The following is a 15,747-nucleotide window of genomic DNA, read 5'->3' as shown; positions in this document are numbered from 1 at the left end:
AAACAAAAAGCAGCCAAAGCTAAAACAAGTTATGGCAAACCCTGCAAGAAACTTGTATATACCACTGGACTATTTCACTATGACAACAAAATTCCAATATATTTTAGTACCTTTAATTGTATTAAAATTTGGGTTAAGTTCAATTTGACAGCTGCTAGCATATTATTTTTATTATTATTATAGAAACACATACTACTCCGATAATTAATAACCAGTATTTTGGAAAAATGGCACACCGGCACCAGTTGCTATACCCATAGTTCTAATTACACAAATTAGCCAGCCACCTGCACAGTTTCACACTATGTGATAAATGTTAATTTTGGGAAATTAAGAGAACAGACATTGTGATTCTGCATCCTTCCTTATTTTTGCAACTCAACGCTTTGAGTTGCACCGGACGATTTCTTTTCAATATTTTCAAACCGCAACAGTCAAGCAGAGCTGGATAATGTTTTTTGCAACAGGCCGCAGCTGAACGTTCATGTCATGATTCCACTTAATCTGGCCTACCAGCACACCATTACGCTTCAGGATTAACTTTAGTTGACCAAGCAAGTGAGATTCATGACTTAAGCATCAGGTAGGCCACCAGCCTATAAAAGAACGTAATCCAGATTAACTAGCCAACTCTAACACCTCCCTCTTAGCATGGTAATTAATCTATTGTTCCTGTGATTGCATACAGGGGGTGGTTAAAATACCAAAACACCTAAAATATATAAACGTAAGAACATAATAAGGAGGAAGGCCAATCTTTGCCTTCAGAAAAGCCTCCAGTTCATTGAAGGCTGAGAAAATCAACTGAGCAAAATGTGCTCCAGAACTTCCTGTAAAGGTTAAAATGATGAGCAGATTGGGATCTGGCGATTGGGGAGGCCATGGAAGAAGTTTGATATCATCCGGGAGTTTATAAAACAACTAATTCATTAAGCAGTGTGCATGGGGGCCTAACATCATCCCTGTATATTGAAACATCAGGAAGGAGCACCTGGTCCTGTAAAATGGTCTCATACTCCTTGGCTGTTATGCCACAATGCAGGCAATCATTAGACCCAATGACTTCCACAATATGATTGCCTGTACTACACCCACAATAAAAATGAAGGGAACACTTAAATCACACACAGGGTCTCGATGAACAAAATATGTTAAAGATCAAAATCTTTACTGTACATAGTGTAATTCATCGAGAACAAAATGACATAACTGTCAATGGAAACCAAAATCATCAACCGAGGGCTGGATTCAAACTAACACTGAAAATCCAAGTAAACAATTTAAATCAAAGGGTGTTCCAACTTGTCAGAATTTCATCACAGCAACTCAGTGTGACTCAGTAGGGTGTATGGCCCTCACGTGCCTGTATGTACTCCCAACAACATCTGGGCATGCTCCTGATGAGAAGGGGGATGGTGTCCTGGGAGATCTCCTGCCAGACCTGGATGAGGGCATCAGTGAGCTCCAGGACAGCCTGCGGCACAACTTGGTGGCATTGGATGCACTGATACATAACGTCCCAGAGGTTCTCAACTGGATTCATGTCTGGGGAACATGAGGGCTAGTCAATGGCATCAATCCAGGAACTACCTATACAGTCTGGCCACATGAGGCTGGGCATTGTCCTGCACCAGTTCAATTCTGGCTTTACTGGCAGATGGAAGCAGTAAGCGTCAGGTTGCATCCATCCTGAAAATTTCAAAGACTGCGGTTCATATGAACAAGGTCAAGCAACAGACATTGGGTACAACCAAGTTAAAGACTGGCAGAGGGCGAAAACAACCGAGATGACTGTCAACTCATTCAAATGTCACTCAACAACCATAGGTTGACATCAAATGACCTACACAAAGAATGGCAAACAGCAGCTGGGGTGAAGTGCACGGCGAACACAGTTCGAAACAAGCTCCTAGGGGCAGGGCTGAAGTCGTGCAAACCTAGAAAAAAGCCCTTCATCAATGAGAAGCAAAGAAGAACCAGGCTGAAGTTTGCAAAAGACCGTAAGGATTGGACCGTATAGGAATGGTGTAAGGTCATCTTCTCTGACGAGTCAAGTTTTCAGCACCTTGTCGTCTAATGGTTAAATGGAGACCTAGAGAGGCCTACAAGCCACAGAGTGCTCGCGCACTCACTGTAAAATTTGGTGGAGGATCGGTGATGATCTGAGGCTGCTTCAACAAGGCTGGAATCTGGCTGATTTGTCTTAGTGAAGGACGCATGAATCAAGCCAAGTACAAGGTTATCCTGGAAGAACACCTGCTTCATTCTACTCAGACAATGTTCCCCATCTCTGAGAATCGTTTTTTCCAGCAGGACAATGCTCCATGCCACATAGCCAGGTCAATCAAGGTGTGGATGGAAGACCACCAGATCAAGACCCTGTCATGGCCAGCCCAATCTCCAGACCATTGAAAACCTCAAATTTGATCAAGAGGAAGATGGATGGACACAAGCCATCAAATAAAGCCAACCTACTGATGCCCTCACAGTGCAAGTCACCCATGCCATGTGCAGTATTGCACCCCTAAAACATCACGGACACAGGCTTATGAACTATGCGCTGATAATCTGGATGGTCCCTCTCCTCTTTAGCCTGGAGGACCCGGCGTCTAAGATATCCAAAAATAACTTTACTTCTTCTAACTCTACTTCGCTTCAGTCCAGCTTAAATGAACTCAGGCCCAGAGAAGGCAGCGGCGTTTCTGGATCTATGGTTTCTTTCCATGGTAGAGTTTTCACTTGCATTTGTAGATGCTGCCAATGAACCTTATTAGTTGAGATGTTCTACCAGGGTCTTATGCATTACACATCTATTCCAGTCTTTTCTTGCCCCTGTCACAGCTTTAAAGAAACATGTTGCTGGCATCAAAATCAATGGGGGCATTTATTTTTCAAGAAAAAATAACATTCCCCAATTTCAACATTGGATGTTGTCTTTGTACTACCTTCAATTAAATAAAGGTTTTAAACGGATTACCATCATTGCATTCTGTTTTTATTTCCATTTTACACAGCATCCCAACTTGTAGATAAACATCTCCAGCCACCTTGCTTTGAAGAAGCTAATGCATTCGGTCCCTCATAGGGCCTAAGGTGGTTGGCATCTTGTCAGAGATTTAAGGAGTTGGGATTTGTTTCCCCACAACTGGCCAGAAGGACCCAGGTTTGTTTATTCACACCAAAAACTCCAGCGTTACATTACTGTGGATTAAAGGGCGAGAAAGATCTGAAAATTGAATGTAGTAATGTTTTGTTTTATGTAAACACTGTATTACACTGATACATACTACCGTTCAACGGTTTTGGGGTCACAAATGTCCTTGTTTTTGAAAGAAAAGCAATTTTTGGTCCATTAAAATATCAAATTGATCAAAAATACAGTTTGTTGTTTGCAATTATGTTAGGACAGCTGAAAACCTGTGCTGATTAAAGAAGCAATGAAACTGGCATTCTTTAGACTAGTATAGTATGAGTCTATTCTTGTAATAAGAAATGAAGGCTATTCCATGCGGGAAATTGCCAAGAAACTGAAAATCTCATATAATGCACTCTAGTACAACATTCACAGAACAGTGCAGACTAGGTCTAACCAAAATAGAAAGGAGGGGGAGGCCCCGGTGCACAACTGAGGACAAATACATTAGTGTCTAGTTTGACAAACAGACACCTCATAGGTCCTCAAATGGCAGCATCATTAGAAGAACCCGCCAAACACCAGAAGTATGTGTTCAATAGTATGTTTTCTTATCTGAACAGAATTTGGGTAACCGAAAATCATGTTATAAACTAACCATACCACACAGAAGTGGGTGACGTTCTCGCCAAACAAAGGCTCGATGGCAGCTCGTGTAAAAAAAGCAAGCGCACATATGGAGGAAGCAGTGTAGAAGACAGCATTCATCAACACATAACATTGAGTATACTGGATGGAAGAGTCTACCGAACCTAGTTAGCTAAGCTAGCCGGCTTTATGTTATTTGCAAAAAAAAAATTTCTGCTGGCTTAACTGCCTTTAAATTCCACAGCCTACCTTGACATAGCTTTGTGCAGAATAATTTTTTCATAGGAAACATATATAAATATATTCCATCTTCAATAGAAATAATTAAGACAACTTGCTAACATTAGGCTATACGGTACACAGCAATGAACCATAACATTATGAAGTGAAGGACACTGACAATTTTGTTATCATGGCACCTGTCAGCGGGTGGGATATATTAGGCAGCAAACAAACATTGTCCTTAAAGTTGATGAGTTAAAAGCAGGAAAAATGGGCAAGCGTAACAATCTGAGCGACAAAGGTCAAATTGAAACGGCTAGACGACTGTGTCAGAGCATCTCCAAAACTGCAGCCCTTGTGGGGTGTTCCCGGTATGCAGTGGTACCTATCAAAAGTGGTCCAAGGAAGGAAAAGCGGTGAACAGGCGACAGGGTCATGGGCAGCCAAAGCTAATTGATGCACGTGGGGAGCAAAGGCTGGCCCGTGTGGTCCGATCCAACAGACGAGCTACTGTAGCTCAAATTGCTGAAAAAAATGTATGCTGGTACTGATAGAAAGGTGCCAGAACACAAAGTGCGTTGCAGTTAGTTGAGAATGGGGCTGCATAGCCACAGACCAGTCACAATGACCCCTGTCCACTGCCAAAAGTGACTACAATGAGCAGGTGGGCATCAGAACTGGACCACGGAGCAATGGAAGAAGGTGGCCTGGTCTGATTAATCACGTTCGCTTACACATCACATGGATGGCCGGGTGCATGTGCATCGCTTACCTGGAGAACACATGGCACCAGGATGCACTATGGGAAGGAGGCTAGCCGGCGGAGGCAGTGTGATGTTTTGGGCAATGGACTGCTGGGAAACCTTGGGTCCTGCCCTTCATGAGGATGTTACTTTGACACGTACCACCTATCCAAGCATTGTTGCAGACCATGTGCACCCTTTCATGGCAACGGTATTCCCTGATAGCATTGGCCTCTCAGCAGGATAAGGCGCCCTGCCACAAAGAAAAATGGTTGAGGAATGGTTTGAGGAACACCACAAAAATTTCAAGGTGTTGACTTGGCCTCCAAATTCCCCATATCTCAATCCAATTTTGCATCTGTGGGATGTGCTGGACAAATAAGTCCGATCCATGGAGACCCCACCTCGCAACATACAAGGCTTGAACGCTGCTAACGTCTTGGTGCCAGATACTACAGCACACCTTCAGAGGTCTAGTGGAGTCCATGCCATGACGGGTCAGGGCTGTTTTGGCTGCAAAAGCGGGACCCGCACAATATTTGGCAGATGGTCAAAATGTTACGGCTGATCAGCGTATATGGATTCCATATTTCCTATTGAGTGGGTCACCACACCACTACCGCTTTAGTTAACAAACATGTGCGAAGAAGCGCATGGCAGAAAGATGTGTTAGAAAAGTTTTGTTATGGTATAGCATTGTATGAAAAAACAAAAAAAGAGATTGGGATCTTAATAGTATTTAGAAAAAACATGTTCAGGCATATTTCAACCAATAAAACACATAGAAGTAAAAAAATAAACTATTTGAAGCAAAAAAAGAATACACAAGTACTCAAAAACTTGCTTAATTTCAGTTATTTGAATATTCAACAAACCGTACCCATTAATTCACAACATCAAGGGAACCATGAATTCTGAGGTAAACTAGGAGATTCTTGAACAGGATGTCAGGCCATAAGTCAAGGAAATGGGTCGAAAACGGATGGCTCAGGAGAAATATGTTTTTTTACTGGAGTGGCAAAGTCAAATTCCTGACCTTAATCCAATTGAAAAGTGGTGGCAGGACCTGAAGCGAGGCAGTATATGCCACACACCTTTCAAACCTCACTCAAGGAGACTAATTAGTGGCTAAAGGAGAAATGTAATACAAGTTATTGCTAATGGAGGTCCTACAGTAGAGGTTCTACAGTAGCAGTTATAGGCTATGGTCTCTGTGAAGGCCAAGACTTCAGTGATTAAAAACAAAAAAAAACATGTCAGTGTCCAAAACCACATCCAATTCCACAGTCTGCATTGCTATAAAAATCTCAAAGTCCTTACTCTATTTCATTTACCAACATTCTATGAAAATATAAAAAAACAACCATGAAATTATGTGAAAACGACCACATCGGAAATCGCTTCTAAAAAATTCTCCAAGGGGCATCAGGTTACAAGGGTGCGTACTTGTGTTTACATTTTTTTTTGGGGGGGGAATGTAAAAATGCTGGAACGTTGAAAGTCTGTCAGTTTTAAAACAATGAGAGCTTTGGAATGTTGAAAGAATAAGTAAATTAAATTATAGTTTTAATAGTATTACTATGAGTATTCATCGCATAAAAAATGTAATACAAGCAACTGCAGTAAGATCAATGAAAACATTAGGTTTAATAAACGGGCGAGAAGAGTGGCATTACAAAGAATAAGAAATATGCAAGAATCAAACCAGGTTCAAACCATGTTTAGCTAGCTCCAGTAATAATGTCACTCATTGGCCTTTATTTAGTGTGAGCATTTAGACAACATGAGGACCTTGCAGACAACTATGGGAAAGAGAACCAGTGAATATACCAGTTATCACTATCTAAGCTTTTTTTCTCAGCCCATAAAACCAGGCCAGGCAGGGCATAAATGGGAATACTGACCAGACAAACCTTCATGCTGCAGCAAAGCAGTTCACTACACACTTCAACGAAAAAGGCTGCAATTAGAAGATGCACCCATAGCTTTAAAATTGTGTTATTCCTAGTGTTACAGTTTGCTCATTAGGTCGGATTAGTCATGTGAGACAATCAAGATGTTTCACCTGACCAGTCAGACATTCTAAATAAAAAAAGGGCCATTTATTAGGATTTCTTTCAATAACCTGGGACTCGTGTGGAACCTTTGAGATCAAAAGTTAGATTTTCTTCTCTTCACCCACCAGTCCCACTTACTATTGTGCGGATACAAGCCCCTACAATGGCAAGACCAATCTGGTTTAAACATGCATCCTTATTACGGATTGTAGGATCATTCATTGGCTAAAATTAACATAAAACATAGCCATTTCCAGACCTTATCAGTCTTGTCTTTGGCACTGAAGAGTTGGACACGATGATAGCACTCCTCACTAATGCGCTGACGCAGCTCATTCTCCTTCAGCTGCCGCTCCAGGACAAGGCACTCCTTTCTGATCTGAGTACGACTGGAGAAGATGCTCTTCAGGGACTCTGACATTCTGACAAAAAAAATATGTTTTTTATTAACAAGTGCAATTGATTTATTAGAAGTGTTTTCAATGTTTGCTTTTCCTAAGTAAAAAGCCTGTAAATATTGTACTATTAATCAGGTCTAATGATGTACAAATCAGACTACTGCCCTGGATAATCCTATGCAGATATGACCCAATAAGGCATTGGCCTTGCAAAAATGTCTAATTCTGAAAAAGGAAAAGCTGTATGCATGCAAATAAATAAATAAATAGATACAGGGGAGAGCTGTCGCTGAAATGTGACTGCACTCTTTATTATAACCCCAGTGACGTAGTAGCCGCAGTAGCCTTGCAAGACTGCTGAAATTTTAATAGTGTGAGAAGCATGCTGCCTTCTCTTCAGAGCCTCTCATTGTGTGAGTTTAGAATTCTCATGCCGGTGAATGAAAAGCGTAGGCGTAAGACTCATTCAGCTTTTCGCCCACCCCCCTCCCTTCTTTCATTCTATGCAGTTGCCGCTTCTACCTTTGGGGGGACTGAAGGAAGGACATTTATTGCTTTCTGGGGCACCTTAAATAAATGTCAGTGTAGTCTATATTTAATTATTTCTGTAGCTCACAACTGCCCCTATCAAAAATCCAGAGCGAACTCTCCACCCACTAAATCCATGGGCTTTGTTCCCCCCATTTGAAATGATATGCAATACATACACATTTAAATGACAATACTCATTGTGGTTGAATGTTATGCATAACTTATTACTGCATTTTGGTTGTTGCACGCACAGAGGCAGAATAAATAAGTTCTTACTTATTGGTATTGGAGATGGTATTAGAGCCCATTTTCCTCTCATCATACCCTTTCAGTTTCTCCTTCAACTGAATGATCTGAAGAGGAGAGAACATATAACATCTTCAGGCACAAACAATAAGCTATATCAAGACAAAGTATAATATTATGTAATAAATGAGAAGGCAATAAAAAGGCAGTTTCCTACAGTTGGCAGAAGACATTGGTTATTTGTCGTACCTCTTGACGTTGCCTCTCGCAAATCACTGCATACTCGCTGATGTGACTGTCCAAGCTGACAACATTCCTCTTGAGCTGTGGACAGATGTATGCATGCTGGTTGTTTCAAAGGACAGATCAAGGCACACTAAAGAAAGCACTGAAAGTAAATTTTATAACATTGTTTTAAGAACAGTTTACTGACCGATGATTTGATCTCTTTGGCCCTGTTGGCGTATTTAAGCGTATTGTGGGTATCATCAAAAGACTTGGAGGAGGGACTAATGTTGGCGATCATGACGGTCCTGCAGTTCCCACCAAGAGAGTCTTTCAGGAGTCGTGTTAGCTTGCTGTCCCTGTATGGTATGTGGGCTTTCTTACTCAGCTATAAAAACAGGAATAGGAAAATGTGCTAGTTAAATATTGAAAACATGGGGCACATTCAGGTTTGGGGTAAAACTTTTTAATACTGAAAAATCCCTTTTTTAATCAATTCAAATGAATCCAAAATGTACTATAAGCCCTTGACAACAAGACACTAATAAGGCTGCTTCAGGTCATTATAAATGTTTAACTTACAGGGGCAGTAACAACACATTCAGTGAACACGATTCAGGTATCAATGTTTTTCATAACTACATCTGTGAATTCAGTCTGGCCTTGCAAATGGCAGTTGAAACATTAGTTCATTAGTTCAGCTGTTCAGAAGAGTCTCAGTCCATTGACAGTCGAACTGTAGGAATTAGCAGGAATCATAAAGAAATTATTCAAAAGAAATGTAATCTGCTATCGGCTGGGGGTTACCAAAACATACATCTGGAATAAGTAAATCATTATAATTTCACATGGTCCAATGGGAGGTCACAGTTAACAAAGGTATGCGATAAAAATGTCATTGTACCAATTAAGCAAAAACTCTTTAATCAAAGCAGATTTATCAATGTAACAGCAAACAGCCTGTTCAACAGGCAACTGGTCCAGGGAGCAAACTACAAAAAGGAATCAGTAACTACAACTCAGGGTCATGGGACCTATACTAGCTGGGGCTGGTACCATCCCTTAAAGTGAATAACGGTGTGGTAGGGGAGACCATATGGGCATTAGATTTTAAAAGCATTTACTAAATGCAAGTGGCCTACTTATGGCCTCCCAGGGGATAGGGTTAAACAGAGACAACAGGGAATACAATTTGTCAAACTTCATAAAGTGCTTGAAGTAAACTGTCTCCATGTATGCTATTCTCACTCAAGGAGAGCAGGGCCAAGATAGCACGTGTCTGCGCAGGGCATCACCAGGGACTCTTCACACCCATGCCACAAACGGTTGGCCCTCCTCCCATTAGGCAGGCAGTACGCGCCTTTCCATTCTCACACCAGCAGGCTCATGGAACAGACTGCTGAACTCTGTGACCCATCACGAACCATAGCCACCCTTTGTCCTACTGGACTCTACCGGTATGTGGCATTGCTGCTATTCCTGCATTTCATTTGAATATGCAGAGTTGCATCTTAAACTTGCCTCCATGGCACATTTAGAACAGCCACAGTACTTGCATTTAACTGTTACATACCAGTCTACCACCTTGGACGCGTGATTGCTGCAATCCCTGCATTTCAGTTGCACATGCTAGCCCACTCCTTCAATTTGCCTCAATTGCAAATTCAGAATTGCCAGTTGTACCCGCACAACTATTCATCACAATTTAACATTTTCAGGAAATTTTCCATTGCGCATTTCACATTTAGAATTGCCATATGTAATGTACTTGCATTAATTGCACAACTAAACATTTCACTTGTACATACATATACTTAATACTTGTACATTTTCTGCCCTCCTCTATTGCACTTATGGTTAGGCGGACACTGCGTTTTGTTGTACTGTACTTGTTCAATTACAGTAAAGGTGAATCTAATCTAATGCCAGTCGCAGATTTTAGTTGGCATATTCTCTAGTCAATAGATAGTAGAAGTATCTATGACAGAAATTACAGACTTCTACATGCTTTGTAAGTGGGGAAAACCTGCAAAATCAGCAGTGTATCAAATACTTGTTTTCCCCACTGTAGGTCAAATAGGTGGGTAGACATTATAGACAAATGGTTAAAAAAAAAACAGTGAATGATACACACTTTACGCGAGGCAACAGGCATGCATAGTAGGTCTATAATTGTTTTTCTTGCGAGTGCTGTAATACCTGGATTAATTTAGTTTAAATACTTGATTGTTTTTCAACATTTTCAGTTAACACTGCAACTGCTAGCGAAAGATGTCTGTCAAGTTAGCAAGTGGCACCAAGATATTGTCCCACACACAACAGCATGGTTATTACAAGTTTCGGCTTCAATGTTAGTGCCTAGAAAACAAACTTAATACAGGAGAAAATATACCTCAATGGTTGAGAAATGTTGCCTTAACAGCTATGGCAACAGCATAAAAACAGCAAACGCCATTGAACTAAATGAGCAGTTAAACGAATAGTTCGACAAAGGCTGCAGCTTCAAATTGATAATAAATGTTAAATAGAAAACAAAGAACTAGTAGAACATTTTTATTCAGTTTAATAGCAAATTGTGGGCTATTATCTCTATTTTTAAGTGAGATTACCTACGCTGTTTACACCCATGTTTTCAAATAGCAAATCATAACAGTAATTGCAATATGTGTCAAAGAAATCGCAATTCAATATTTTATCCAAATCGTGCAGCCCTGTCAACAACCTATTTGTTGTTTTCGTTATTATGATTACATTTCTTGTGAGACACGAAAACCACAAGAAGTTCAACTGAGTTCAAGTTAGGCATTTGTTCCCAAAAATAAAATTAAAAAACGTGTCGAAGTTCTGAAAATATGAAATTGGGGTTAGCTGCAGTGAATTTCTAGTGTGTAAATTACTCATTATAATTATGTTCCAGGCATGCAACGGTCTGGTCAAAAAAATATATATAATTAAAAAAAAGAGAAGTGTAACATGATTGGGTACAAAAAAAAAAAGCATCCCAGAGATGTGTCATTCAGAAGTTAAGTCGAGGGGCAAATTGTGCTACAATTCAAGAATCTCTCTTCTCAACATGAAATTGCATGAAGTTTGGGGACCTGTCTACCGTACGTAATATCATTAAAACAGTCAGAACCCGGAGAAATCTCTGTAAGCAAAAGAACAAGGCCAAAAACCAATATTGCATGGCACTGATATTTAGGCCCTCATATGGCACAGCATTAAAAAGAGACACGACACTCTGTAGTGGACCTCACTACATCGGCTCAGGAACACTTCCGGAACCCATTGTCTGTAAATACAATACATTGCTGCATCCACAAATGCGAGTTAAAACTACCATGCAAAGAAGAAACCATATATAAACAAGATCCAGAAATGCCACTGCCTTGTCTGGGCCCAAGCTCATTGAAGATGGACTGAGAAGTGGAAAACTGTCCTGTGTCTGACAAACCAATATAAAAAAAAAAATGTGGGAGTCATGGATGCCGCATCCTCCAGACTAAAGAGAGGGACCACCCAGCTTGTTATCAGCGCACAGTTCAAAAGCCAGTATATGTGAATGAACCATATGTACAGGTTTTGGAGCAACATATGTTGCCATCCAGACAATGTCTTTTTTGGGGAAGATCTTATTTATTCCAGCAGGACAATAACAAACCACATTTTGCACGCAACACAACAGCATGGCTGACATCCAGACCTGTCACCCATTGAAAACATCTGCCGCTTTATGAAACGAAAAAAATGACAAAGGAGACACTGAACTGTTGAGCAGATGAAATCCTACAAAGCAAAAATGGGAACGCATTTCACTTTCAAAACTACAACAATTGGTCTCCTCAGATACCAAACGCTTAGAGTATTGTTAAAAGAAAAAGGTGACAACACAGTGGTAAACATAACAGGGAATCAAACAACACTATTACTGCCAGAGTATTTCTGCTATAGGCCCTGTGCACAAGCGTATGGACGAACTTCCGCTTTAGCCAGATGTCGGCATATAATTTTCCGGTTTACTTAAGGCGATCACCCGCGTCGCCCAAAATTTCAGTTTTTAGTAGATGTCTCCAAGACCTGCCTAAAATAAGCATTAGTGATGTCCATCGAATTGTTGATGCCTGGTCCCCTGCTCCAACATGCAAGCGGAACAATGGATTCAAACTCTACTTAGAGTTATCTGCACAACTACGAGGGTAAGTAGTTTACTGTGGTGTGCCGGCCGTCAATCGGCTAAGCTAGTTAGCGACGTGTTCCTTTTTAGTGTAGTATTAGGCGGGACAATAGAACGCGTAAAAATTCACCCTAACCTCAAAAACGGCAAAAGAACACTGGCTGAGCTGGAATGCTAGCGCGTCCCCATAGCAAGTGAATTGAAACAAATCTTCGTTCAGCCTCTAACCTGAATGAAGCTTAAAATTCCATAGCCTCAAAAAAAAGCACCAAAACAGGTCTCCTCTTTTATTTTACTACTGTAACCTCATTTTACAACGAAACTGAAAACTAACAACTGGCATAGGAAGTAAACATCTGGTCCCATATGGTATTAATTGCGCTTAAACCTGCGTTAAGTGGAAGTATATAAAAAAAATAATCGCCTTTTCTGACTATTTCTAATCTAGCGTTTAAAGTCATTGAATGGCGCAAGGCATATTTTACTAAAAAGAGGACATTCTCCTGATTAAAATGATGCACCACTTGTACCTTGAAACTTAAATGAGTCACGTACATTATATTCCTTTTTATTTTTCGTACAACAGCATCACTCATCTTGTTGTGAGTTTAGGTGTTTACTAATGCGGATGAGTATTTGTAAATAAACCGGAAACTGCAATACCGACTTAGACAAAAGCGGAAGTTCTTCACTACGCTGGTGCACAGAGTATTGCATCAAGCTTAAGAGTATGACCAGCCTTGGTATACGTGACATGCAAGAATAAAACATTGTTTTTCGCTAGTCAGCTGACCAAATAAATGGTAATCAAATACATTTGTTAAAGCTACACTAACTATCACATTCAAATAATGTTAGGTAATCCAACAAATAATGTTCATGCAGTTTGCTAGGTAGCCAGTAAATTGCAAATGATAGGCAAACATTTCCTCACAACCAAGGGGAAATCTTTAATGTCAGCAAAGTTGACGTTACTTTTGCTAAACCTAGCTGTGAAAACTTAAATATGGGGGAGTATCCGCCAATATATTAATTGTTACCATACTATGAATGTTAGCTATCTAATTGCATCCACACTGACGTTGCATCTCTTTGCGTTTTTCTTTCCCACAAATATGAGTGTTGAAAGGCTATTTGCTTGTGACGTAAAACTGTTTGATAACTATCTGATAATTCTGCAAGCGGGACATTGAGCAATATAAGCAGAAACCATTCATGGAGATGTGGCTGCCAGAGAAGCGCATTTAAAACTAAGTATTTTATCAGCAGTTATATTAGACAAATGAACAATTCCGATTATTGTAAAAAGTATGAATATCGGATACAAATATCGGTCAGACTGATAATCGGTCGACCCATCTTATCAACCTGCGTTACTATGGGGTTTTTTTTACTCAAAGCAATAGCTTTTGCAAGTGATGCAATAACTATTGAAATAGTGATGTGCCTGAAAGGGGGAATGGATTTCTTACTTTATGTAATCAAGAATCATTGGTGTTTTCTGATCAAACATTACAAATGTTACAGATCAAAGTAAATTAACATGAAGTACTTAGATACTCCATTCATAAAGCATTTATAGCTATTTGCCCTTTGACTCCACAGAATAACATTTATAATATTAATATATATATATATATATATATATATATATATTATAGACCACTATGGGGAAATGTGAATTTTCTGTGGGGAAATGTGAATTTTCTGTGGGGCCAGTGGGATTGAAACATACTGGCCCCAAAAACATTTTTATACAGTCCCTCCTTCCAAGAGTTGTAATCTAGTGTTACAACATAAAACCAAACACAATTTACTTAGCATGTTAAATTCTTTATGAAATGCATTCGGGATACATAGCACAAAATCACATTTTAAATATAAAAAAAAATATATACATAAGTCAAAACAATTTACTTTTAAACAAAACACTGACTCATTCATCCCCGGGGGAACAAGGCAAACAGTTGGTGCGTCGTATTTACTAGGTATGCAGTTGTTATAAGTCGTGCAATCACCTAATGGGCATCGGCATTTAAACCAGTACAGTAAAGGGCCCTGAAGACCGATTTTCAGCCACCCGCTCGGCTGTCATGCAGACCAGGTGCTGTTGGCTATTGGTATGGCTGATCAGGGACTGTTTGCGAAAGTTGTCAGTGCCTTTGTACAAGACCCACATTTGAAAGCTCTTACCAGAAACTTAGGACAAACAGTGCAGCAGAGTTCCATCCAAGTCCCAACAGGTTAATTACTTTTTGCACAGAGGTAAATAATGTCCCTTTCGTTTGAGCTCGTAGTTATCCTTCAGTGCCTTCTTCACTCCAGTGACTCGCTTGTGTTTTTAAATGTTTTATTGAAAAACAATACCAGACAGTCACATGTCACACCACTGCTGGACTCTTGACTGGCCAACAGTGCATGCAAGGAGCTGCAAGGTACAGTCACTTCCTGTTAATAAACCGTGGCTTATACAGATTTTGTAAAAATGTTCAACCACAGCGGTGAATACGTGGGTGCAGCTAATACACAAGTTTACATTTTTAAAACAGTTTCCACTGGCAACCTTTTTCACAGATGATTGCATGACGAGAGGTCTCAGAAACGCACATAGCAAATGATATAACTGGCATCACAGGGTTTCCATTTTTTTTTTATTCAACAAATTAATTTCAGTAGTGACCTATGACAGATGTTTGATATAAATGTACCTTTCACAAAAGCCCCACCTATCTTAGTTACTATCACTACACCCCTCAAGCTGTGCTTCTTTGTAAGCGGTAACTACTGTAAACTTCTGCACGGAGGGGAAAAGTAGAATATTACCGGCCAGTGTAAGTGATTCTTATTAGAGCAATACCTCGGTGATATCCTCCAGGTTGAGGAATTGCAATATGCAGTGGAAGGGGACACTAATTGAAACATGCATGCAGACCACAATCAAAGATTGAGAAACCCTATCAACTCCAATGCGACCAGCATAGCGTTGTGGACCATCCATGCTTGTGCAATGCCGAGTTCTGTTTATATAGCTATTATTGAACTCTTATCAGTCAACTTCATCCTATCAACTTCAGCAGAATGTCACCTGTTAAAGTTAAGCCTACGAGTGCCCAGATGTAACAAGCTAATATTAGAGGTAGGTAGCTATCTAGCTAACCTAGTAGTAACAACATGTAGTAGTCGTATTAATGGTCTCGTTAACACAAATAACTATAACATCAGCTCCTTTTGGGTTGTGACATGTTGACTAAAGCATTTCACAACCCAAAACGTCACAGTAAATGACTCCCCCCTCTAGACTTTTCAGGTCCCTTGGATTTGCAGTTGGTGCCATAGAGCAGGCACACATTTTTACCATTTAGAGCCTTAA

General features: G+C 40.1%; 1 protein-coding gene across 1 annotated transcript in view; it reads right to left on the bottom strand.

Moving 5' to 3' along the window:
- The window catches only part of kif18a (kinesin family member 18A), a 102,621-nt gene that overhangs the window by 60,434 nt on the left and 26,440 nt on the right, over nt 1–15,747 (bottom strand). Inside the window, exons 7-10 of the mRNA XM_010890491.5 lie at nt 8,412–8,591; nt 8,228–8,302; nt 8,009–8,085; nt 7,063–7,225 (exon numbers count right to left, since the gene is read on the bottom strand). Coding sequence (XP_010888793.1) covers nt 7,063–7,225; nt 8,009–8,085; nt 8,228–8,302; nt 8,412–8,591 — 495 coding nt within the window. The remainder of the gene's footprint in view (nt 1–7,062; nt 7,226–8,008; nt 8,086–8,227; nt 8,303–8,411; nt 8,592–15,747) is intronic.

Source organism: Esox lucius, chromosome 2, assembly GCF_011004845.1.
Source record: "Esox lucius isolate fEsoLuc1 chromosome 2, fEsoLuc1.pri, whole genome shotgun sequence".
NCBI lineage: Eukaryota > Metazoa > Chordata > Actinopteri > Esociformes > Esocidae > Esox > Esox lucius.
The sequence above is the reverse complement of the archived record's forward strand: the minus strand, read 5'-3'. Positions and strand labels throughout refer to the sequence as shown.